Source organism: Platichthys flesus, chromosome 4 (assembly GCF_949316205.1).
Source record: "Platichthys flesus chromosome 4, fPlaFle2.1, whole genome shotgun sequence".
Lineage (NCBI taxonomy): Eukaryota > Metazoa > Chordata > Actinopteri > Pleuronectiformes > Pleuronectidae > Platichthys > Platichthys flesus.
The window spans coordinates 24,977,065-25,002,663 of record NC_084948.1 but is presented as its reverse complement, the minus strand read 5'-3'; the positions used below and the strand labels follow the sequence as shown (position 1 = coordinate 25,002,663).

Here is a 25,599-nt window from a genome sequence, read left to right as displayed (position 1 = left end):
CCTACAAACCAGACCAGAATTCCCAGTTTATAACAACAACAACGACCCTTTCAGCATCACATTGGCCTCGTTCCTTTTCCCAAACCCTGCCCCATCCCGAGCTCCCTCTTGTTCCAGATCATCGCTGCCAATAATTGGAAACAACTGGGGGAAGCAAAAAAAAATAAAAACCCTGTGAAACTGGAACCATTTCCATTTCTGTGCCTCTTACAGTTTCTTTTCATAGCAGCGAGAGCTGCGACAGTGAAACCACAGTGTTTCCACGTTTCCAGAATCAAACCCACTCTGTATTCACGTCCCTCACTGTGTGCGCCGCTATCAGGTTCCCATCACGGTGATATCTGTTGTTCCCCTCGTCTGTTATCTCCCGTTTGATAGGAGCAGCGGCACCTCTCGCTGTGGAGACCCCCGAAGAGACAGCGCTCTTCATCTCAACACTGTAACTTAACCATTTGGTGGATGAATAGATTCCACCTCCTTATTATTCTGGGATGTTACACATGATAAAATTCAAATCTACAGACACATCCATCCATTCGTCCTTTATTGTAAGTGCTCTGTATTTATGCTGCACTTTTCTAGTCTTGATTGTTTTGCCTTTCACCCTTTCACACACACACATTCCTTACAGTGCAGCACTTTATCATGCACATCGGTCAGGCATACAGAATGGAGGAAAATGGGGATGGGGTGAGATGGGGATCACACAGCCAACTATCTGGTTAGTGGCTAACCCGTTCTACCTCCACAGCCATCCCCCGTCTTTGAATTACCTATGCTGTTTATTCTTTGAGGGTTGTGGGGGGACTGGAGCACAAACCCAGTGTGCATTGGGGCGAGGGGCAGGGTACAATATGGATATGAAGCCAGGTAGGTCCAACATACAATGATTCAAATGAACCTAATCCCAATCTGCGTGCTTTTGGATTACAGGAGGAAGATGAGTTACAAAGAGAACAACAATGCAAACATGGGAGAAACATAGAAACTCCACAGAGACAACACAATCACTAATGTTTGTTCCAGCTCTACCAAACAAATCCCGTTTACATACTCATTCTAGAGATGCAAAGAAGTGATTTTTTTCTCTTGTAAAAAACCAACATAACAAAACCCTGTTTGCTCTCTAGAGTATCTGTGTTCACGGTCGTCTACACCAGAGGAACTTCCCGTCTGTGGAAGTGAAACATTCCGGTTCCCCCACCACGCTGTGTTACCAAACTGGTTTGAGGTTTGCGATCAATCCCAGTGCCGTCCCTCATCGCAGCGTGAGACGTGAGCAGTTTGTCCAGAGAGGGATTTTGATTTCCCTCCTCAAATGGTTTGATTTGAATAATTTTTTGAGGCCTCGAGAGATGAAGGCAAATCCAACGTTTTCACACAGAGAGAAACGTTCACTGTACAATACAAAAGAATGTCTCTATCCAATCCTCCCAAAAAATACTGTCTCCACTTGTTTTATAGGTTTACTGCTGTTTAGCCAACTTTTAAATGTATATTTATATAACTACTTTTAAAGGCTTACATGTATTTCAATAACATCAGAGTATACAGTTAAAGATGGACACCATGCCAGCTACCAAAAAGTGAAGCCAAAACATCAGGATCACCCCCTGGTGGCTGAGTGCAGTATAGGTCAAACCCCCTGCCTCCTCCATGTTAGTGAATGGGTCATGCACCAGTCAACATGTGGGGGTTTCTTAAATTTTCGGTAGATCTCATCTCACTGTCAGATGTTAATGTTTGGTTTTATTTAGGTATTGATTCCAAAAACGAGGAAACATTGTGATTGACATTTGATACATTGATGTCATGTATCACCACTAATTAAAGTTTGTTCACTCCCAGAATGTCCTGAGGATTAATCTATTTACTCAATATTAGAAAACACCGGTGTGGGTTCTGTTACACAGAAAATACTGCATATGGTAAAAAGAATGTGATAAATCAGTAGGATTAAACTACTTCACAGTATAACTGGAGCAGGAGGTGTGAGCTGATGCTTACAGGCAGAGACAGGATGAGGAAACACAATTCACACAATGTTAGACTTCAGTGATTCAACAAACAAACCAAAGAGAGGTGGGGAAGATGGCTGCTGTGAATATACTGTGAGCTGATTGGACAATGAGAGGCAGGTGAGTAGGCTGACTCAATGGGATGAGGGTCTGAGGACATCTGGTGGGCAGATGGGGAATTGCAGCAGACAGGGACAGATAAAGAGGCGTTGGACACAGTTCCACCGAGACAGGTACCGTTACAATTCCACTGCTGCTTTTCCTTCACTTTTATAATGCATTTATAATAATGAAATCCATAATATATATATATACAAAAACAGAACATCTAACAAGAACAGTAACTCCTTAATAAAAATAATAATAATAATAATAATGATAAAGGATTACACCTAAATTACACATCAAATTACACAAAAATAAATAACAAATACGAAATCACACAAAACATTTGTTTCCAGTCCATTAATTTTATGTCAGTTTAGTAAATAATACAAAATGTACTTTAAAATGTGATACTTAAAGTACACGCTCGTGTTAATGCCTTTGTACTTTAACTTACTTCTTATAATTTGAATACAGGCCTTTACTTGCAATAAAGTATTTTAAAGTAAATTTTGTATTGCAGAAACTTTACTACTTCCTTTACTTCTTCAAAAGTTAATACTTCTTCCCACACTGTATTTCTTTAGTGTCATATGAATCTCCTGAGATTTGAGCAGCGTAATAAAAACCTTTTATGACTTTGCACCGAGCAGAACTCATCAGGTAGAAGAATCCCATGTGCCCTGTGCAGCTCTAACAGCAGCAGAGCAGCGTGCACTCATCCCCCGGCCTGAAGTTTTCAACTTAACAAAACACAGATGTTGCAAAGTCCACCACTGCTTACGCCCCCCAGTTTGATTGGCTGCTGGGAACGGAGGAAGAATTTTTCCACCCGGCTGTGATTCAAGTGTTGTGAGTTTGTTCTTTTCTCAGCTCTCCTCACAGACTCTGGTGAAATGGCCTCAGCACATGACAGAGCAGTTCTTCAGGCCATCTTCAACCCCAACACCCCCTTCGGAGACGTCCCTGGCCTCAACCAGGATGAGGAATTAGTTGATGACGGTGAGTGTCTCAGATCATCTCACAGCTTTGTGTGTCTATCATTTCATAGCATATTGAATTATGATTTGGGACGCATTCCGTTTTCTAGACTCAAAAACGACATTTTTAATCCAAGCTGAGTTCTGTGTGACATGTCTGTGTTTCCCTTTGCCTCGGTGTAGCTGTCAATGGAGTGCGAGTGGTTTTCAACCTGTTTATCTCGCCCTGCCAGAGAGCGGCTTTGACACGGAGCTGCTGGAGCAAGTGAAAGAGCTGGAGAAGCGTGGCGTCTCGGCGGCGGAGGCTGGGGATTTGCAGGCTGCACTTCGGCTGCTCGGCCAGGCAATCCAGATCCTGCCGGGGCGAGCCTCGGCCTACAACAACCGGGCCCAGGCCCTGAGGCTGCAGGGCAACACAGCAGGTACACACACCACACAGTCAACAACAGCTCTCTCCATATGTGCAGACATAGCAGAGGCCCAGCAGGACTCCAGGTTAGAGCCTTGTCTCTGTGATGCACTGGTACTGTGAAGGCCCTGACTTGTTTCCTAAAGACACATGGTTTCCAGAGAACAACAAGGCGTTTGCACAGGTCTAATAAAGACTTACACATGCCATCATCCCAGCTGATTCTTATGTTACCACGCATATGATTGTTTTTCCTTTAGTTGTGGAACCTCTTTGGATTTTGTGTTGCTGTGTTGGTTTTACACTCTCACTCCCGGGAGATCACTGTGTCAATCACACCATCTATTCTCAACATCGACTCTCACGCATCACAGATCTGCAGAGCTTCCATCTTTAAGTTGTGTTTGTTTTCCACTCGTCAGTAACCTGGTGACATTTGTTACCTCTTCCAAGGAGGTTTGGTTGTCATTTGCATTTGTTTGTTTATGAGTTATTCTGGAATCTTCTGCGCTTTCTTTAACGTTGCGAGATTTTACATTTGTGTTGATTTCTCAGAGATTAATTCAAGGATTTGGAAACATCAGGCAGAGGACTGATATTGATGAGTGTGTGCAAATACACAAGAGGATCTAGGGACTTTAAATGTGGTGTCATAAGGGGACTGAGGTATTAACTCTCCTGAGTGCAGGTGTAGAGGCAGCAGACAGGCAGAATAGTATTTTGTATAATATGGCAGTGTTTATGTCTTGAAAGTAGTATATGTACAAAGATGACTACTGCACGTGATACTGATGCACTTCTCTGGATACATTAAAAACATCAGGTTTTTAGATTATACACAGTTTTAATAGTATAATTACCACATGTTCTTTATTTCACAACACATGGTGGCATACTCTGAGGGAATATTGCAGTCGACCACCTTCAGGAGAGGTGTGTGTGTGTGTGTGTGTGTGTGTGTGTGGGGGGGGGGGGGGGGGGGGGGCTGGGGGGGGTGCGGCCTGTAAAACATCACAACAGAAAGAACCAACTCTCCAGATGCATGTTTGTGCCTCACAGAGCTTTCCTCCTCTCTCCTCACAGGAGCCCTGCAGGACTTGGACCGAGCCGTCTCTCTGAGCGCTGGTGGTGCCAGACGGACCGGCTGCCAGGCCCTGGTGCAGAGGGGCCTCCTGAGAAGATTAGCCTGTCAGGACGACGCAGCCAGAGCCGACTTCGAGGAGGCAGCTGCACTCGGGAGCGAATTTGCCCGACAGCAGGCCGTGGCTCTGAATCCCTACGCGGCCCTGTGCAACAAGATGCTGGCAGAGGTCATCAACCAGCTCCGAAACCCAGAAGCTGCTGGGAAGCAGGCGTCAATGTAGACAATTTGTATTTGCTAAATAAAAGAACATTTTTCACTTAGTAAAATCCTTTTTTATTCCACTGAGCTGCTGTGAAATGAATCAGGCTGCGTGCGAGTCAGATTTATTAAAGTGTAAAACCAGCGACACACACACACATCAGCAAGGAGTCTAATTTAAACACAAAGTTGTTGGTGTCTCAGCACAAGGCGTAGCTGCTGTATTTAATCAGACATGACACATGGGGCACGTGACTTCACGTTCAGCACTCCCACTTGTTTTAAGGCCACACTGGACGAGCACTTCAGCTTTTATCCAGCAGATGTCAGTCTTGTCATGTTGAAAAATCGGATCAACAACATCTATTGCCCTTAATTGGGCTTAATTCAATGTGTTTCAAACACGTCTTTAAACCACCAGAATAAAGAGAAGTGCAACGAACAACACGCTCCTGCTCAGTGTGGTGAATAAAGGTGAATTCAAAAGTACAAGGACAACTGTCAAACTTCAATCTGGTGTTTTATATTATCTTAATAAACTCATAACTTTATAAATCTACCATCGTTCTTGCAGGATGAAAAAGTAACATGCAGCTTATGCTACAGTAAATTCTTCACCAGACAGTGTGTACATGTGTCTGCAGGCCTCTGAACTCCTCTGCTTCTACACACCAGCCACACATGTTGGTGCTTCAACCATTCTGCAGTTTTTTCTAGATGCACACACATCACGTTCCGACTGATTCTGCACTTGGCATTTCTCGTGCTGCCGTCCGCCCACTGAGCACCAGGGGCCCGTGAGCATCATCTCTGCTGCTTCACTTCTCCGTGTTTCTCTCTGACCTCACGCAGGCCGGCTAACACCACCGGCTCGGTGCGTTCCTCCCTCAGGTAGAAGGAGCAGGTCTTCAGGTGATCTGACATGGAGGCAACGCTGCTGAAGCTCCATCTGTCCACAGAGGAAAACCCAGAGCTGAACTCCCAGACCTGAAAAAAAACAAACACAGATCTGAAGTAGGTGTAGGAGGAGGCTGCTGTCAGGGTGTCGATCAGCTCAGCTGACTGTCCACGAGGATGGATGTATTTTTAATATCTGGATCAGATATGATCTGGTGTCAGATCACGGTGTTGTTTCTATATTTACCCCGTCATAAATTTATACAAATGATGTCCTTCGTCGAGGAGCAAATACCCAGCTGTCGCCCACATACTCTTATAAATCCTGTCTTTCCATGAGCGATCACACATCTGACTTGTTATGGCGGAGCTGAGGTTCCTGGCAGCGGCGCCTCAGGCCATTCCATCTCCCTGATCTCATCAGCATGCTCTTTGTCCCATGATCTGGACCCCGTGAGCCGACATGGTGAATGTAAAAATACACAGTTACACGTTGATACTGTGTTCATCTTTCATCGGCTCCGTGCCAGAGGTCGGATCTGCAGCGTGCACTGTTGCTCTTTTGTTTATCTGCAGACAATCCGGCAAAAAAACTACTAGAGTTGTGGAGAATAAGCCAAAGAGCAAAAGACACATTAATATGTTAAGTGTGGTCATGTTGGTGATGCACCTGAGTTTAGGTTTAAGGTCATAACTCTGCAGTGTATATGAAAAATACGTTTTTTAGTCTGTCTAAAGCCCTTTTTTGGTTTATTGGCAACAAGGTACATAACCTGCAGTAATGATTTAAATAGTTGGACATACACTCATACTCAAGTAATCCTGCAACTTTCGAGGATATGTTTACGTTTCAGATGAAGCTGCACGCAGCAGCAGTGTGAGCTTAAATGGTCTCAGCTCAGGTTGTCAGTCTGGATCACTTGGACTTTCTAACCTGACATGATTTAGGTCATCTCCAGACTCGGAGGCAGCTGCAGGCGCATCCACAAGGCTCAGACCACAAGGCCACCGGGCGTCCCTGTGGACCAGCGGTCTGAGCCACAGGAGCCAAGGTCCAGCTTAGTGGACTAATGAGGAGGGAACATGTGGTTTAAATTCCTCCCGTCGCTCGATACATCTGCAGATTAAATGAAGGCAATAAAAATCCTCCCACTCCACACAGGTTGGTTTAGAATTCATAATTTTTTAACTTTTCAGCTCTTGATCCAGATGCAGATTCAATTTTAATTATCCCATCCAGGTCTGTCTAGGAAAGATAAATAGTAAATAATAAAAATAATAATAAAACATGTTCTGTCTGGCTTTCGTTAAGCGCTTCTCCCTTTTCAGGCGGTTCCTGTTTTATTTGTTGAATTTTATTCCGTCGAACAAAATGTGTGCGACCAGAAATGCTTGGCTCGGCTGTCTCTGCTGTCCCTGACTCTGAAGTCAGCAAAGACAACAACAACCTGGTGAACTCCCCTGCGGCCGCTGCACTGGGAACCCAATCACAGTTGCCAACATGTATGTGATTTAGTGTGTAATATGTTTGGAGGGGACTGCTGAGCGTGTGGGGAGTGTTTACAATGCTGCAGCTGTCATCCAGTATGGATGACTGAAATTTCCCAATGACAGAAAACACAATGGTGCGGGATACTGAATGGAAACCAATATAGAAGTTATGGCCTGTGTTTGCTTTGTCTTTGAGCACAAGGTTAAGATTAGAAACCCTAAATGAGCCGGAGTGGAAACGCTCATTCAGGAAAGTAAAGTAATATATGTAGGAAAAACTCCAGGTACTAGAAAAAGGGTTGTGTCAGATTACACAAAAAATACTTGCTTTCTTTCGGCATCGCCAGGCGCTTCCCCCGTGGGAATACGTCTTCTTCACCCACTTGAGGGAGACCATCCCTCTCGCCTGCAGCAGCGTGGTGCACAGCTCCCTCATCAGCCGCGAGGCCTGGGACAGCTGAGATAATGTGAAACTGTCGAGGTAGCCGGCGACGTGCCGCAGGACCTCCAGGGGCAGCCTGCTCAGCGGATCCAGATCACGTGCACCGCTCCTCCGAGGGCTCAAGGTTTTCCCGCCTTCGCAGAGGGACGAGGCCACCAGCGGCTGGAGCACGAAGGCGCTGACATCTCTGCAGAATTTAATTGCGGCCTGGTGACCCGCGGGCTGCAGCCTTGTTTGGGCGAATGTGCAGCCGAGGTATGCCAAGGGGCAGCGCTGTAGCAGCCAGCCGCCCAGAGAGGCCTGTATGTCAGAGTGCACGTTCCTGAAGTGAGAGCGGTATTCATCGCGGCGGAAGAAGTGGCCGCACATGTGGGTGAAGGCTGAGTTTGTTTTGTTGTGTCTCCTCGAGACGCATTCGGCCTCGACATGAATGTAAAGGCCGGGGGGTTTGTCCGCCACCACATCCGCCAGGGACGCACCGGCTTTGAACGGAGCCGAGCGGAAGTCGTACGTTTGTGTTCCCACGTCCACATAGAGGCCGTCGACACCTTTAGTCTCTGAGATCACGTGGCCTCTCACCTCCTTCTCCAGGGAGCAGAGGAGCGTGGCGCTAATCTCGTCACACTTTGGTAGCTCGTCGACCGGCACGCCCAAATCCGCGGTGTCGACACCCGTGTGCACGTGCCTGGCTTTGTGCACCGGGCCGCTCATGTGGACGCGCTTCGCTCGGAAGCTGGTGGGAACTTTGAACGAGCGGACGGTTTGGACCTCGATGGGCTCCAGCTTCCCGTAAACAAAATCCTTGTCTCTCGGAGTGCAAGCTGCAAGTTGGCCGAAGTTAATCAGCATCGCCCCGTTCTGCCGCAGGTACATGTGATATTCTGCCATGTTGACTTCTCGGCCTAACCTCTCCAGGACCCCGTCTTGCCACGGAGCGAAGCCAGTTGCACCCCCACTGCTCGAAGCAACAACAGCAGCAGCGTTCTCCCGGTTCAGGTGTGAGTTTCTCGCCTCTCCCTGACAGTTTGATGATTCTCGCTGCTCGTTCTCTTCTCCTTCCTTCCTGTTGAGGTTCTTGACAGTTTCCTCGCATCCTCCCCTCTCCTTTGTGAATATTTTCTCCCAGGAGCCAAAGTTGTGAATATTCTCTATGTCTCTGCTCTTTGGCGGAGCCTTCTCCTTTTGGCCGAGTTCTTCCACCTCCATCCTCGTGCAGGGACTCTCTGCAGATTTGCCATGATCTGAAGAACAGCCTGCCTCCTCTGCAGGGCAGTTGACCCCAGATGTAGCATCCTGGAGGTCCTCCATCATCAGCTCGGGGAAAACATTCTTCATCTTTATGGATCGAAACAGCAGCTCTTGGTCCCTCAGAGCCACCGCGACGTCCAGGTGGGGCTCAGGTTCAAGGTCTTCAGAGAGATTCCTGCAGGTCAGGTCTGTTTCAGAGAGAGGCCAGCGGCTCCACTCCTGGGAGCAGCACACCACGCTGGCAGGACAGACCTCCAGGTGCTCGGCCAGCCTGTGGCGCAGCATGGTGAACGGGCAGCCGTAGTGGGCGTTGAGGCAGGGGACGGCCTCGTTGGGACAGAGGAGCTGATGCTCCTCTTGCTTGCACTTGTGCAGGACGGCGCCACAGCTCTTACGACACTTGATGACCATGCAGGAGACGGAGCTCTGGTCCGGGGCTTGGCAGTGGACGCTGTAGCATTTGTCACAATGTTCATGACCCCCCACTGGCAGCTGTTTGCTCTTCACCTTCACAGAGAAAGAAAGAAGACAGTCAAGTACAGAGACAATCTCTTTGATAGACTGAGGCACATATTGAAAACATATGCACTTACCATTGTAGTTTACCAACAGACAGCTGTGATGATCTGAGAAGAGTTTCACAGAACAAACATTGATAGATTAAAACCTAAATACTTTGGAGATACTGTAAAAATACTGAAAAGCTTCCTTCATGAAGTACATTCTAAATATATGTGTCAGATCAATTTAAAACAAAGAGTATAAACAATATTAGATTTAACAGTTTTTGCCTGCAGAGTTCACTCAGTGCAAAAGTTATTATCAATATAATATCAATTAAATATACATTTAAACAATCAATTAAGAACATAAACACACACTTTCAAAGGACAACATATCCAACTCACTAAAATAACTTTCAGATTTGAGTGATTAAAATTATCAACAGGAACAATAGCGTATCAATGTCTCACCCTTTGTTCCTTGATGCTTGTCACCTCGCACTCGAGGACATCTCTTTATATCCTCTGCACCGTGTCTGGACATTATAAATAGAAGCAGCAGCGGGTCAGACAGGCCAGTGGAATGGGGGGGGGTGGGGGGGGGGGGCATTGTCACACAGCCATTAAGCAGCAAGGTCAAGTTCCAGCCTCTGACACGGCTCCAGTGCGAGAGGCCACTGGTAATAGCAGGTAATTCAGGTCTCAACGGTTTAACTACCGTGTGTTCGAAAGCATCACACACGTTGTCGTTGTATACACAACATTTGCCTCAATATAGACTTTTCTACTGCAGTGAAATAGTTTGTTAACAACACAAAGAAGTATACAACTAAATGATAATAATAATAATTCATTAATAAGTTATTAATCAAAATAAAAGCACGTTTTTTAAAACATATCTCTGAAATTCGTAATTAAAGGTTTGAAATGTGTAATTATTACTACCTTTATTATTTCTGAAATCAAATATGAAATACAGTTCACAAACAGACACAACGAAACAATGTATGGTATATTTGCACTTGTATATACAGTGTTATTACTATTTATTGGTCTTGATGGGTGTCCTCCACTAGATGTCAGTCACACACTTATCAAGAACCCACGTTTCTCCAGCAGCTGTCGGTGCCTCTCGGGGGAAAATCTCACAACATAGATTAGTCAAAATCTCTCGGGTTCAGGGTGAGATTAAATAAAAAGTGTTTTTCAGTTTGCTAAGAGAAATGTTGGCTTTAACAAATCATATTTGAGCTGAATATTGAGACGGTTAAACTGGAGCCACGTACATTTTTTATAATAACAGAATAATGAGCAGCTTCGGGGAACGATGTTTTTGTTAAACACAGTAAATTGAAGGATTGAAGCCAAATATCTGCCTCTTGTAATGAAATCATCATTCACAGGTGTCGCAGCATGAATCCTGGCTGCTCTGCTTTCATTGCTCACATCGACTCCGACACTGATTAACTACAAACTTTTATCTTTTATTCATTCACGGAAACACTACAGAATACAATGGCACTGACACATACCTGTACCATGAAGGCTGACAGGAGCCCCCCCCCCCCCCCCCCCCCCCACACACACAAACTGCTCCTGACTCCCTTCATCACTTCATCCACAATCAGCAGCTGGAAGTCGGCAGTACAGCTACTTTCTGTGTTTTTTTTTCACCTGGCACAGATTTCAGTGAGCAGCTTATCAGAGGCAGCTGCTCCGCTCTCCATAGGCCCTGCAATCAGCATACATTTCATCAGGAGAGAGAGACACAGAGGCTGAGGGGAAATTCTACAATACTTTATATTCCAGAGTCTTGTTGCTACACAACAGGAGCACATCTACACAGTCGGGTTGTGTTCCAAAGTGCTCTGAAGCAGGAGAATGGGAAAAACCCTCTGTTCTGTGTAATTGCTGCGGATTTTACTAAGATCACCTTCGATAAAGGTTGAAACTTTATCAATGTAATGACTGAAATGTCTCAGACTAAATTAAAACTCTGTCGTCTGATTGATTCAGTTAGCCGTTACATTGGGATATTATGTATTAAATGTAGATAATATCAGAAACGTTTCTGAACAATAATATCTGGAATCCTGATAAATTGTTCAGAGTTTAACAAATTCATCTGCCACATAAATGTTAGAGGAGGAGTTCAGCATGTATGGAACAACAGGCTATACACATATCTAAAGAAAGATTAGAATTACACCAGGTACAGTTCATATCTCCATTAAGGCCCAACAGTTTTCCCCTTGTGAAAACACATATTCATTCTCCAGAACTGTTTTCCTAAATTGCGCACACTCAGAAATACCAGTCCTCTGAAATATGGCTGATGGTTTTCTTCGTGATCATTGGAATTGATTATTATCTGAGGATTCAACAAAAAAGTCTCACACCACCGTCCACCATCAAGTTCTGAGGTGATCTGTTCAGTTTCTGGTTGAATCCTGGTAATGCACACACAAACCAACAGACAGGGGGTGAAAACATAACCTCCCTGGTTATATTTTACATCATCACTCATTCACATCTTCTCTCACATTATTTTACGTTAATATTCACACCATTATTTACTCATTTACTTTACTGTAAAGCCTCATGAACCAAGGCAGGTACGGTAGATGGAAACAGGAAGTAGCGCAGGTGGAGGCAGGAAGTAACCACCCTAGAAGGAAATGGAAGGAGTAAGAAAGTTCTAAAAACTTAAGATTGTGTCATTTCGGACATCCACTAAGATTTCCATGTAATTTCACATCATTAAACAAGATTACATCTGATTTATCTCAAGTAAAAGAAACTCCAAAACAATGTCACCTGATAAAAGAAGGAGCTTTTACAAACAGATGATAAACTCTATTGTATCTCCAGTGGTTTTTTTTCTTGGACACAGTGTCGGAGCAGGACTTCCACCGGCTGAAGCCCAGAGACTCTGCAAGAAGGTGATTAGATGAGAAAAACAACTCTACGCTCACATCTGTCCAGATGTAAGGCTACAGTCAGAAGCTGGTTAGCTTAGCTTAGCATACAGACTGGAAACAGAGGGAAACCGTTAGCCCAACTCTGCCCAAATCTAACAAAATCCACTGTTCAGCAAAAAGAAAGACCTCTTTTCAGGTTGCACTTTAGATATTGCAAATATGTTGAACAGAACGTGTTGGTCTAATTGAATAAGACTCATGTGAACACTCAACCTTGATCCCTTATGCAACCTGGCAGCTGAGAGAGAAGGAATAATTACAGCTTGTCCTGTTTCTGTTGCTGTGGATTTGAACGATTCCGAGGCTACGGGTTAGTTATTCATGCAAACTACATTCCATTTAAATCTGATTCAGCGCCCTGAAATGTGAGTGGACAGCGTCAGACGGCAGAGAAAAGACTCCAACTTGATTAATATTCAAGGAATAGAGAAGGACTGATGAAAAGCATCACTGGTTTGAGGTCTGATTGTGTTTGGAAGGTTTTCACAATCTTCACCAACAAATCGATGAAGACCTCCGGTAAATCTCACCCTCTTCTTCAAAACGTTGCAGTTCCTCTTCAAGGCGTAGGTCAGATTTCCATCTTGTTTTCAATATACCTTCCGAAACATACGCTGCCTTCAGTGGAGTTATCTTAAATCATCTTATCTTTCCTTGTTTGATTATATGTTTGGAAAAAGTTTGTTTTTGTTGGCTGGTATGAAAAGATAGGGGAGGAATTCGGGTGATGTAGAATTTTCTATCTGTACAATTTCAATGTGCAGTGGTTCAGATTTAAACTTCAAATTCTTATTTATCAACTATGCAAGAGACAAGTGCACAGTTGAATGGGTTTTCATAGCATCTCACAATCCAGACTGACATATTCTACAGATTGCACAAACCCCCCCCGCAGCATGAATGGCTCATGTAACCTGGAGATATCTATTGCGTATGAAAACAACCCACAGTCCGTTGAGCACGTTGCAAAACTATTTTCACTTTTTTTATTTTGTTCACATTCTACACTCTTCTATATTTTATGGTTCCTTGTGTTTATTTTGTATTTCTTTACTTATTCATTACCTCTATCTTTACTGGGTGTGTATTTCACTGATTCCCCTTTTTTGCTTCTGTATCCCTGTAACTTTTTATTCTATCTATTCTATTTAATCTTATCTTTTTCTTTAGTATTTCTATCCCCAGGAGAAATGTTGATATTCACAACAGCCTTGTCTTCTTCCCACTGCCACGATGCATTAGGGTTTCCTACATTAGGGTTACGTGACCTGTCTGATGGCTTCGCATAACAGCCTCTGTGGCTTCTTGACGCCGACAGTGATGTTAATATTAGAGTCCACGTTGTCGTTCCCCTGCAGCCGAGTTCTCACCACTTCTTCACTTGGAACTCGGAGTGCCACGTCGTGACTGAGAGCTCACCAGTTCCACTTTAAAGGCTTCATCACAGCCTCGGCTGCTCAACCTCGTGGAGACGACGAGTGTGACTTTTCCTAATCATGTGCGATCAATTACATTCGCCACATGTTGACTCCAATCAAGGGGTGGAAACATTCTCGACGGATGATGGGAGACACCTGAGCTGAAGTTCAAGTGTCGCAGTCAAAAGTCAGAATCCTCGTGTTGATGCTGTTTTTAATGTTAATTAAAAAAAAGGTCCCGAATTCAGCTTTTAATGGGGTAACGAGTTTAGATTGATGGGAAAAAATGACCTGAGACCAATTAAAGCAGAAGGTTACATGATAAGAAAAACCTGAAGGCGTCTGAAAACCTCCTGAATCCACGGTGTTGATGAACCCAAACCACAGGGACAACATGCAGTACTGCGGAGGAGCCTGGGAAGTGAACTGGTTTTGTGTTTATTACAGCGCTCAGCCCAGCAGAGGCATATAAATAAGCTGCTGTGGAAACGTCTGATGAAAATGTAAAAAACGGAAAGCCAGTAACTGAGTTTGTTATATTCAGGCTGAGAAAAACGCATACTGCATAGCTCATCACAACTGGCTCAGAGAAAACACACACCATTAAATCGTTGTTACACATTCATTATGTTTTTGCATTCCTACGTTTTTCTAGAAGATAATTTCAAGAATGTAACATCGTTTTTAAAGTGGGTTTTCAATATTTTACAAGATAATTTGAAAAGCACCTTTTGTGGGATCATTATATTACATCGTAAACTGTAGATAAAGATGGACGATCCGTGTCCACAAATAAAGCAAAAATATCCTGAATGCAAACTTGCACATTTAGATCCAGAGATTATAGTGACAAGGGGGTGGAGCTGTGGTTGTGATGTCCCGTCAATCAATACATATGCTGGACCAATCAGGAATCAGTCTCTGCTGATGTCCTTTTCCCTGAGAACCCCTCACATGGTCCATTCCATCACCATCCTGCCTCTCTTGGGAAAATGCAGGTGAATGTTTACATTTGACATCTGGCTTGATACCCTCTTCACAAAATATAGCAAATATTAATCACAGAAGTTTCTACACCCCCCCTCACCCATGGTTGCCCCCACTGACATCACCGCTGATGTCACCAAAGGTGTAAAATACAGGAAGTGTTGGGTCACTTCCTCCCTCAGGTCCTGCTGCACATGGAGGGAAAGGTGAGAACAAAAGAAACACATTAACTAATGACAAACTTAACTTAACTATACACATCAGTTTTTTATTTATTTATGATGGTGTGTTAGTGAAACTTAACACGAACAAACCTAGGATAGTATTTGTCTTCCAGCTGAATTTGTGATATTATGGTTAAGAGCATTGTTTAAGTAGTTGCACTATAGCAAGAAATGGACACATGGTGCGTTCCCACCTACTTTTTCAGTGTATTTTGTTGAAGGCTCATTCTCCTTAAGAAAGTGTATTTTTTGGCAGTGTTGAAAAATAATCAGTTCATTAAAACTAGTGCCTCTTTCATTCTGAGGCTCTTTAACCTGACACTGCAAATTACCTCCGGGACGTAGGATGCATTTTAGGCTGTACGGCTCCGGGTGGGTTTTATACTGCGAGCCCCCCCACACTGGATGACATGTCTTAGCTTGTGGTCGGCCAGACGCAGTGGAAAGCTTCACACCAACTTCACTTTCTTATTAGAGACTGTTTCCCCCCGCCTCCATTCCACTTAATTAGGAGGGTGACACACATTTTCTTAAATCCCTCTGCACTTCACCTCTCGAGCTTCGTCTGACGCGTAAAAAAGAAAACAGGATGGTTTTCTAACCCCGGCCCGAGAAGATGCAAATGTTTATGGGCACACATCACTTCAGCTTCCGGCCCTTCTGCACCCAATTCTCTGCTTTTAATTACAAAGCCTAATTAAAAGTACCTTGTAATGAAGTCTGTAGGTTTCTCCCCCCAGGGCAGAGTATGTAGTGTCATTCTGCATCATTAACAGAGAATATGCTGAAGAATGACAGAACGCTAATATCGTGTAAATGAAACTTTTCACTTCGAGAGGGAAGGACGCCGTGTGAGGGGAAGTTTTTCAGCACCGAGTCATTTCATGCTCGATAGACGCCCATAATAAATGACGGATCATATAAAATTTATGAAAGTTGTAAAACAGCTTGTCGTAGCCAAGTTAAATAATAAAGTGCAATGAAGACATTCATCAGTTCTGTGTCGTCTGAGCAGGAACTTCTGTGTCTAACAATCAATTCTAAAGTCTGATTCCAGACCTACAGTCTTTGTTCCAGACAAGCACTGAACTCCAAGTGAGAGCCTTGGGATCAGCAGCCGATGTGAGAACGCAGCAGGAGATCCTCCGCAGGATTCGAGTCCTGATTCCTACGTTGTTGTTGTTGTTTTTTACGTAGGTTGTTGTGTGTACGTGTGTTGCATTTGTTTTCTGTCTTGGCCTGATCCCGTTTGACAGTTCTCCACAATCCGAGCGTCAGGGCAGCATGAGGCTGTGTTGGCACTGAGATGTGAAGTGTAGGAACATCTGTGCCTGCTCTATTCTTTCTCACTCGTTCATTATGGTACATAAATACATGTGCACTATGTCCTATATCAATGCACATGGATGGAACACTGGCTGGGAGCAGCAAGTGCAAAAATCGAGTTGCAAACCCACCATGTTTATAACCTGCAGCAAGTTTATATTTAAGGTCAATATTCTTATTTTAAGAGTTGTTGTTTTCCGAAGTTTCATTTGAAATCATATATCTTTCCACCAGATTAAATCTAATATTCACTCCAGCTCTAGTTTATCCTTCAACTCCTGAGAAAGTGTCATCAGTTACATTTGTCAGAGTTTCATTAGACAGTGTGATAATGTCAACAGGTTGTTTTGCTGCTTCAGAAGCTTCCTGTTCACGGACATCTCGCTACCACCTGTAACTAAGACCTGTTACCAAGCTACCAGCTCAATTAGTCCAGAGAAACCAGTGCATTTATCACGCTGGTGCTGGGAATGAGTCACGACGGCTGGAGATTGACACGTGCACTGATTTAGCCTCGGTGTGGCAGCGACTATCAAAGGGCAGCGATGAAGCACTGAGAGGGCCGAGGGAGGGAGGTCCCTGTGACACGCTGCGTCCAGCAGATCAGCTCCTGAGCTGCTTTTCATTAGTTTATTGGAAACACAAAATAAGACTCGGCTCCTACGATGCTCCTGCTGATGTTCGGTGGCAAAACAGAGAGTCACCCGATATCAAACTAAGAAGCTGAATGAAAGCTAAACACAAACCCTGTGACTCACTCGTTCACACAGATACGCACCTTCACACAGACACACACATCTAACAGTGATTGATCCACACCAGACATGCAACCTGCTAATATGTACCTTCAAAATCAGAATCAGAATTATTTTATTTGCCAAGTATGATTCAACATACAGGAAATAGCCTTGGTGTCGTTTGTTGGTGCACTGAACATTAAACAACAAAATAAAAACAACATAAAACAACAATGTATCTCTAATGTAAAAAAATATTCTAATGTACCATATTTTTCTCCCACCATAATTATCTGCTCTGACGTCATATGATTAAACTATCATTCACAATTAACGCAGTGTTTAAAAAATCCCAGGCTGAGGCACAGTACATCCAACTGTGCCCACACTGGAAGCCACTCCCTCTCTCTCCCACTATTCCCAGTTCAGGTGAACCTCGCTCAGAACTGATCGGTTGGAGGAAACAGGGACAACATACAAACACATCCAACCAGAAACAAGCTGAGAGGAGATTCTTAAAACAACTCCAGAGTGTTTGTTATTATGAGCAACATTAACTTGATTTGATTTAATTTGCTATCAATATAGAATTACCTTTTGACCCTCATCTGTAATGCAGGAGATTATCCGCCCAAAAACTGGATCTTTACTCAACTTGAACCAGAAAGTGAACAAAGCTTAAAAGCGTGAGGAGGGATTATTCAAAAAAACATGAGGTTTGCAACCATGTCCACTAGCAGCTGTGTTTGCTGAGTAAAACCATATTGTGCTTCTCACTGGTTCATCCTACACAACCCATTATAACCAAAGGGGTGTTATTGTTACCGAGCAGAGAATTGGCAGCACAAATTCAGCCTGAACAGAGTCTGACAGCCAATCACAGAGCAGGAGAAACACAGAAAAATATCCAGAGGGCGACGCTACGACTTGGTCAAACATCTCCTGAGCTTTCGGTTTACATGTATATTTATATTCTTCACTTATGTTTTTCTCTGCTTGTGTGTAATGTATAATTTGTATCTGCGATCCACAGAAAAAAGCCACAGCAGAATGTCATGCTACAATCATTGATAAAGATAATTTCCTCTCAGGTGGCGAAAGCTAAAATAGTGTCAGTGTGTTTGTGCGGCTGCTGGGCTGAGTGATAAGGAGCCGCCGCTGATAAGGGACCTCAGCAGAACCACAGGATGTCACTCCCATCGCTAGCTGTGCACTTTCCCGACAACTTTAGCGATGCACCTCAATGTGTGTGTGTGTGTGTGTGTTTGGTTCTGATTTGTATCACTCTGAATTGCTATGTATAGAGCTCATGCATATACATTATTTTGACAGGTGTTGTTTTGTCTCAACAGTGTGACACATTACAAACTAGGGCACAAGGGGAACTCACACCTCTGTCAAGGCTGATTAGCAACTTTCTCACTGTAGTGCATATAAAGTAGTTCAGATAAATATACCTGTGCATACATGTGCCTGAAAGTTTTATGATTCATAAAGAAAATCCTTTCACCGGGGTTTTGTAGAAAGCCGCTCTGTAGTTTTTCCATTTCTCAGCTACACGTTGGTGGCTGTTCCATGTTTAGAGCTCAATCTGTTATCAGCTGTAAAAAGCCTACACCCCACCAATCACATTTAAATTCACTACATCCAGATTTGCATTTCGATCGGAACCAAATTGCACAGGCTCAGAGATATATGTCCTGTAACTATTCATGAATTATTCTGAAAAATCGGTGAAACTGTTGAAAAATGTCACGTTTCGATGTCACAGAAAATTAAATCCTGGATCCGACTCCTGAAGCCGGATCTGCACCAAAATATGAGATGGGCTCTTCCCTGACTCATCCCACATTCTCCCACCAAATTATGTGCAAATCCGCTCTGTGGTTTTTGCAGAATCCTGCTAACTAAGCGACAACAACCAAACTAGAATTGGGCTCAGTAGAGAGTAGCCAACAGTTCCCTTAACAACAGCTGAGGCCACATTACATTTTCTCATAAATGCTTCAAAATGAAGGTAAAGTAGCCACAGCACTGAGGAAGCTGAATATTATCGGCTTCACAAATATTCAGGAACCTCTTTAAGTGATATATTTAAAAGTTGTTCATGTTCTTTGATGCCAGAATCCAGAGACAAATTGATGGAGTGCGTTAAACACCTGTAGTGGCTGACTAATGATATTGATTCAATCTCATTACAAATAAAGGGCTGATGGCTCCACTGGAGCTCGGCTAAATTAGGAAACGGTGATGGACAGAACAGCTTAGCCCGAAACCGAACCTCTTCATCCATCTTCACCTGTATCCACATGTACGGCCCCGGCATTAAACCCACTCAGCGTCAAACAGGAACTAATTCTGAGCTGCTGAGTCCTGCAGCTTATTCAATCAATGAAGCTGTGACCTGTAGAATGCATGCAGACCATGTAAAACGGGGAGTTCAGCAAATTCTCCACCAAAACCTTAAAAGACCTTTGGCACACGGACCATCGCTCCTTCTCAGCTCAGAAAGTCCAGCGTCAGGATTTTCTCAGCTGAGCCACATGCATCAGAAATGTACAGAAGTCCCTGCTGTGCTATTCTCCAATTACTGCCACCGATGTTTACCCCCTGAATTGGCACACAGTCTCGCAGCGTGCCCTCCTGGTCTCGGACTCACACAACTGCCGCCTGCAGCTCCTCTCTCCGAACGGGGGCGTGACTCAGCTACACAACTCGGGGGGGGAACTGCCACTCTCAAGCTCCATTAGTCCCTGCGTCCCCGGTGGATGAAGAGAAATGTATTCACCGCTGGGACAGCCGCTGCCACAGACATCTGAATAGCAACCATTCGTCCTTTCTGCCTCGTCGTCATTGTCGCTGACCTCAGGACTGGAAGTGCACTCGCGGTAAAAAGATCGTACCTTTATAAACACAGCATGTGAAGATGAGGAGGATGACATTGATTATTTTAACCACGAAATCGCACCGAAAGACGAAGCTCGTACAAAGATAAATGGTTTTTAAACGTGCACCGATTCCTCGGCGTGTCTGCAGCAGAGCGGTGACTTTCAGACAAGGTGTCAGAGGATTTACTGCAGGAGCTGGGAGGATGGCATTAGGTATCAGTGGCTATGCAGACGTGGAAGTGGCCACGTAAAGCAGGTGGATTTGCCAGCGCGACTAAATCCAGAGGGAAATCATGGATTTGTCTCTGTCAGCCAGCCGACCCCGTGGCTCTAAACGGGATGAATCACAGAGCAAATGCTCAGGTCACTGCTGCAGTATTGATTACCAATGGAAGATGTCTGATTCTCTTTCTCAAGTCTCACTCTCTCGCCCCGCTGAGACACACACAGGCCCTCGGCTGAATTATACTTTGCTCCTACTTTGAACTCATCAGGCGGCATGTTGTAAATGTTTATGCACAAGCTGTAAAAACGTACCCAGTTAACAATACTGTACTGGGATTGCTCCGAGCCCATTTCCACTTCCCAGTGGAGGTGAGCTTTTTTGCGATGGGCGTTTGTTGAACGTTACGGTATCATTCATCGCTCAGACGTTAAGTTTGAAGGCATCGCGGGGTATTTATTGAAGTCCTGACCCCGGCCCTCCTCTCGTTAAACTGATTCATGGATTCAATAAGTGGGGCGCAGGCGGCAGGTGTGCGTGTCGGTGTGAGCACAAGGCGCACCGGGCATCCATCACGCTGATCAGGTACAGTATCTTCAGCCGCTTCCCCCCCCCCCACCTCTCACAAGACCTCTGCACATGTTGCTGGCTTACCGCCCAGCCTGACCCGGGGCTAAGCTGCACACAGATACATGCACGCATAGACAACACGTACACACAAAGACCTGAATACACTCGGCCGCAGTTTCGGTTTCAACCCTGCGTCAGTCGGGCTAAATGCCAAATGAGGTTAAACTGTCTCCTTCAAAGCAATCACTCACGTTCTGCTGGACATTAAGAGCCGGATGCAAACGACTAAAAATACAAGCGTCCATGCTCAGTCCTCAGTGCACTGATGCCAGCGGGTTTTTTAATGTGAAGCTAATAGCTCACATCTCATATGCAAGTGTGCATGAATCAACAGCCTCGAGTTAAATGCCAATTTAAGCATTGTGCTGTGAAGCAAGATGAACAAAAACTTCTTCTCAGTATCTGGCTTCACTGAGATCAACAGCCACAATCGAGCCAAGATGTGGTGAAGGTGGTCGTCAACGTGGTTTTATCGAGGATGATCACGTAAACAGAGGATACGTGGACAAACTAAGACTCTCACAAAAATTAAAAAAAAAAAAAAAACAGGCTGAAAGCAACTGCTGCAACTGCACAATGCCACAGCAGGCTAAGTATTCTATTTGTATTCTATAAAGTCATATTATTACAGCACAAGTAGATTTGACTCTAATTATGTTTGTGTATTCCATTAAATTATTGTGTTTCATTGGATGTATTCTCATGGCGCAGATGACACACAGTGTGTTTCCGCTGCAACGCAAGCGGTGTCACACTGATTTGGGAGCGAATAAAACAGAAACACAAAACACTTGCTTTGATATGTTACAAGAACAACATGGGCAAAAGCTCTGGTGCTTTAATTAGTGTCTGTTGTAGGACACTGTGAGTACAAAAGCACAATGAAGTGGCTTTGACATTGCTTGCAGCCGACGGGAACAAAGTGCAATGGAGGAGACAGGAAGGGCTCCTCCTACACGGGAGTGTTCTCCTGCTGAGGAGCTGGCCCTCCGCAATAATGAGGGTCACTCCTGTAAAAAACCATCAGGGGAAGTCAGAGGAGTTCACTGCCCTCCCACGAAACCCTCCGACCAAGCTCCATGGGATCCTCGACAAATGCTGACGCCAGCTTCCACGAGAACTGATCGGTCAGTATTTTCTGCTTTAATACCAAATAGACCAAAGTTACAACCCTGAAAAACCAGGGTTAAGCCGGAAGTTCCCTTTCTTGTAGCCATAGACTGTAAATAAAGATGAACAACGCTTCTGTACTTCCTACATTACCCAAAGAATCGCTATAAATTAAGCTTTAAATGTCATCTGGAGTCTAATGAGTATTGTTTGGGGGGGGTTGCCCCATCTACTAACATGGAGGTGGAATGTGAACATTTGGCGTCTTATAACGTAAAGTTTGAAACTATATTCGATTGTTGGACACAAGATGTGACACAAGGAAAATTACTCTACGTGAAAACAATTCAACTTCAGAAAAATTGTGAACTTTAATCTCTTCATTATACTATAATAAAAGTATAAAAAGAGAGAAAGTAAGAAAATCAGTAGATTAAAGGAATTAAATGAGTTTCTACATGGACCTTGAACGTTTCCCCTCAGAAAAGACATTTATGAAACTTACTTGTTTTTCTGGCTCATTGATGAGATAAGTCATACTCGAGCAAATCAGTCAAATCCAAGGTTGATGCAAGATTAATCTTATGCAAAGATAGCATTACTTACTTCAGGTCTTATCATCCAGGCCGTTTTCCAACCTGAACAGAACAGGATTATTTGAAGAAACTAAACAAACCCATTATCGCCTCAATTAGCGCGGCCAATCCCCTCAGACAGCCGGACGAAATAAGTGGTTCTAAAACACGCTGGGAAAAAAAGAAAAGATCTGAGGAGATATGTCAACTTCAGGGAAAACAGAAAAGAAGAAGTTTCAAACCATTTCTGTGTCTCAGCACTATTGTTGAACATTTGAGAATCTACTGCTTTCTTTTTCAATTCCAGCCAAATAGAGATATTATCTCTTTAAGTAAACTGCTTTCTAACACCACAGCAGTTCACCACCGCACATCTCCCTGACGGCTGCAGATTATCTTTGGTTGTTCTGTGTTTGCTCTTCCTCTTATTTGTCATGCTAGCTAGGTAGCCAGCGAGCTTTGCTGCAGCAGATTTGTCGTGTTTACGGTTCAGCTTTATGGCTCGTGTTGTTGCTACAAGAACCTTGTCGAGCTTCAAATCTCAAACTCGAAGAATGAGAGTTTATTTAGGTCCCTTTCTTCTCCGGTGTCCCGAGCACAAAGAGGCACAGAGTAAAGTTTATTCTTTGTGGCAGGAAACGATCACGTCAGAGGAGGGAAGAGGGAAATCTTTCTTGTTAACCTCTGAGACGCGATGCAAACCCAGGTTTGCGAGGCTCATTTGCTTTAGGACCCCTGCTGTCACTGCAGGTTGCAGTCACTTCTCAGCCACAGGCTATCGATGCCGCTGAAGTACGGCTGCCGAAAGGGAAAACCCAATGGTGTGTTCCCCAGCGCACCAAACACCTATACCGGACAGCACCCGAAGCTTCTGGCATGAAAATACAATTAAAGGGAAAGATACACTTCCCGGTGGCCTCTGAGCATCACAGCTCTCCCTCTCTTCCTATCTGCTTGTCCATGCCCGGTATTCCACGGCCAAACATTGGCATAGCACTCCGCCCCAGGTGTGGGCACTGAGCGTTACTGGCTCTTTTCCCTCCGAATTAGAGGTAAGAATTATGTCATGCTCATAACTCAGACCTGCAAATAGTCTCTGCACATTGTAACTGCAGGGAATACGGAGAAGCATCTGTCAAATTAGAATTATTATCCAGTTTAAATATAATTGACTCAAGGCCGAAGCCATGAGTTAAATATCAGAGGGGCCGGGGTGGTCGGGGGATTAATCTACAGTTAAAGATAAAATAAACTAGCACACTGGATGAAAATTATACTTCTCCTTATATTTTATTCCTTATCCTTACCAAAAGTGAAACCAAAGGATGTTGATTGCCCCCTGGTGGCTGGCCTGATTTCTGCAGTCTCTGGCTACATCCACTCTGCTACAGATAAGCCTGGCGTCAACGTCGAACAACACAGAGCTGCCAAAATGTATTGTGTGACATATTCTCTGTTAAATATGCTCTGAGCCCATGAAAGACACAACAAGACACATGAGAAATCATTAGTGCTGTGTTATTCTGGCTCCATTCCCTCGTCAGAAGAATGTTTAGAGAGGATCAGCCTGAGACGATTATGTTTTTTCCAAAATTATAACATGCTCACGTCACTGGTTGCAACATGAAACAGACGGAGCTACATCAAAAGAAAGAAGCAGCTTTGTTCAGTCACTCAAGTGTCAGCTGATATTTTTTTCAGTTGGCCTTGAGGCTGCGTCACACGAGAGGATAATCAGGACGAATTTAGACCCGATAACCCCCTTCTGACGATCACAAAGAGTCCTAAAGTGTGGGGTGGGTTTACAAAATAATCTTGACGCTACCGATAAAGATGGAGCCTCCCCGATCTCGAACGTGTTTGATGTTCACGATAACTGCAATGGCCAATGAGCTAAAGAGCGAGCTGGCCGGGAGTCATCATCATCCGGATGTTGTGTATTTTTTGTATACATTTCCCAACTCACTTCCTGTTCGCTCTGCAAAATACATACGCCCTCTCAACCATGACCTCCGCCATGTTTGTTTTCTTCTAAAGTCATGTTCAATCACTGGAATCGCCACTGTGAAATCCTTTCCCGTCAAATAGAAAGTGTGCAGTCTTACATGCCGACCATATCGTCCAGTGTGTGTTCTGAACATTATAAGATTAAAAACTAGTTAAACTTGTCATGTGTGGTTTCCCACCTTTAAAAAAGTCAAGAGTTGAAGATCCTCTAGTTGTGCAGCAGCCCTAACTGCAGCACATGCTCACGCAGGGCTGGTCATGTCACCATAGATATATATATATAAGGCTAGATGTCTCGTCCGCGTTTCCGGCCAACGGAGTCAAATGTCCGCACATGGCGGCCATCTTGCATCAGACGGTTGGCTCACCCGTAACATTGTGTTGGTAGTGGTACACTTTTTAAAGAAAATAAAATAAATTCTTGATGTATATTTGTAAAGGGAAATTTTTTACCTATTTAAGAACATTATTCTTTTTTTTTTTTAAATAACATAATAATTCATAAGTATTCAGTGTCATAACTACATCTCTGACGTTTATAAAAAAACAAACCGTTAAAAAATCGGTTGAAAATTGTTTTGGTTATGGTTATTTAAAAAGTACGTACCATTACATCACAATGTTATGGGTGAGCGAGCCACCTGACACAAGATGGCCTCCATGTACGGACGTGCAACTCCATTGGCCGAGACATCTAGCCTTTCTATATATATCTATGGTTGTCACCCCAACCCGAAGAGGTGATGGCTTTATCCACCATATCCACCTTGACTGACAGCCTCACAGCTGAAACGCCCGCTAATATATGAGCTTATGAACAGCATATGAAAGAAATATAGGAGTGATGCACACGCAGGCTCAGCAGTAGATGTATTTAAAGCTCAGGCTCCGTAACAGGTTCCCAGCCTCCACCGCCGAGGCCCTGTGGTCCGACTCTGACAGGTCGTTCTGTAGCTGCTGGATTCTCTGTAGAAAAATGCAGCTCGTGGTAATTACCCTGGAAATCATATTCATTATCTGATCCTCAAGGATCATGTATTCTGACAAGAAACATTCCT

At 44.1% G+C, this 25,599-nt stretch overlaps 2 protein-coding genes across 2 annotated transcripts; one reads left to right on the top strand and one right to left on the bottom strand.

Annotated features, from left to right (window-relative positions):
• Window positions 1-2,937: 2,937 nt before the first annotated feature.
• On the top strand, window positions 2,938-4,922 carry ttc36 (tetratricopeptide repeat domain 36). The gene is made up of 3 exons (XM_062386193.1): window positions 2,938-3,125; window positions 3,337-3,525; window positions 4,596-4,922. Exons 1-3 carry the CDS (start codon window positions 3,020-3,022, stop codon window positions 4,874-4,876), a joined length of 576 nt encoding a protein of 191 aa, XP_062242177.1. The 5' UTR covers window positions 2,938-3,019; the 3' UTR covers window positions 4,877-4,922.
• A 528-nt stretch (window positions 4,923-5,450) lies between these two features.
• LOC133951936 (F-box only protein 40) lies at window positions 5,451-9,559 on the bottom strand. Its single transcript, XM_062386192.1, has 3 exons — window positions 9,526-9,559; window positions 7,571-9,439; window positions 5,451-5,841 (listed from the first exon to the last, which is right to left on the bottom strand). The coding sequence occupies exons 1-3, from the start codon at window positions 9,526-9,528 to the stop codon at window positions 5,659-5,661; spliced, it is 2,055 nt and encodes a 684-aa protein (XP_062242176.1). The 5' UTR covers window positions 9,529-9,559; the 3' UTR covers window positions 5,451-5,658.
• Between the last annotated feature and the right edge of the window lie 16,040 nt (window positions 9,560-25,599).

What these genes read in the sequence shown, in the direction of transcription:
- LOC133951936 (XM_062386192.1), bottom strand. An exon ending in CCTGGCGATGCCGAAAGAAA is followed by an intron (nt 5,842 to 7,570) that starts GCAAGTATTTTT and finishes GTTTTTTTTCAG; the next exon opens with GTCTGGGAGTTCAGCTCTGG.
- ttc36 (XM_062386193.1), top strand. Translation starts at nt 3,020, where the DNA reads ATGGCCTCAGCACATGACAGAGCAGTTCTTCAGGCCATCTTCAACCCC. An exon ending in TGAGGAATTAGTTGATGACG is followed by an intron (nt 3,126 to 3,336) that starts GTGAGTGTCTCA and finishes TCGCCCTGCCAG; the next exon opens with AGAGCGGCTTTGACACGGAG. An exon ending in GCTGCAGGGCAACACAGCAG is followed by an intron (nt 3,526 to 4,595) that starts GTACACACACCA and finishes CTCTCCTCACAG; the next exon opens with GAGCCCTGCAGGACTTGGAC.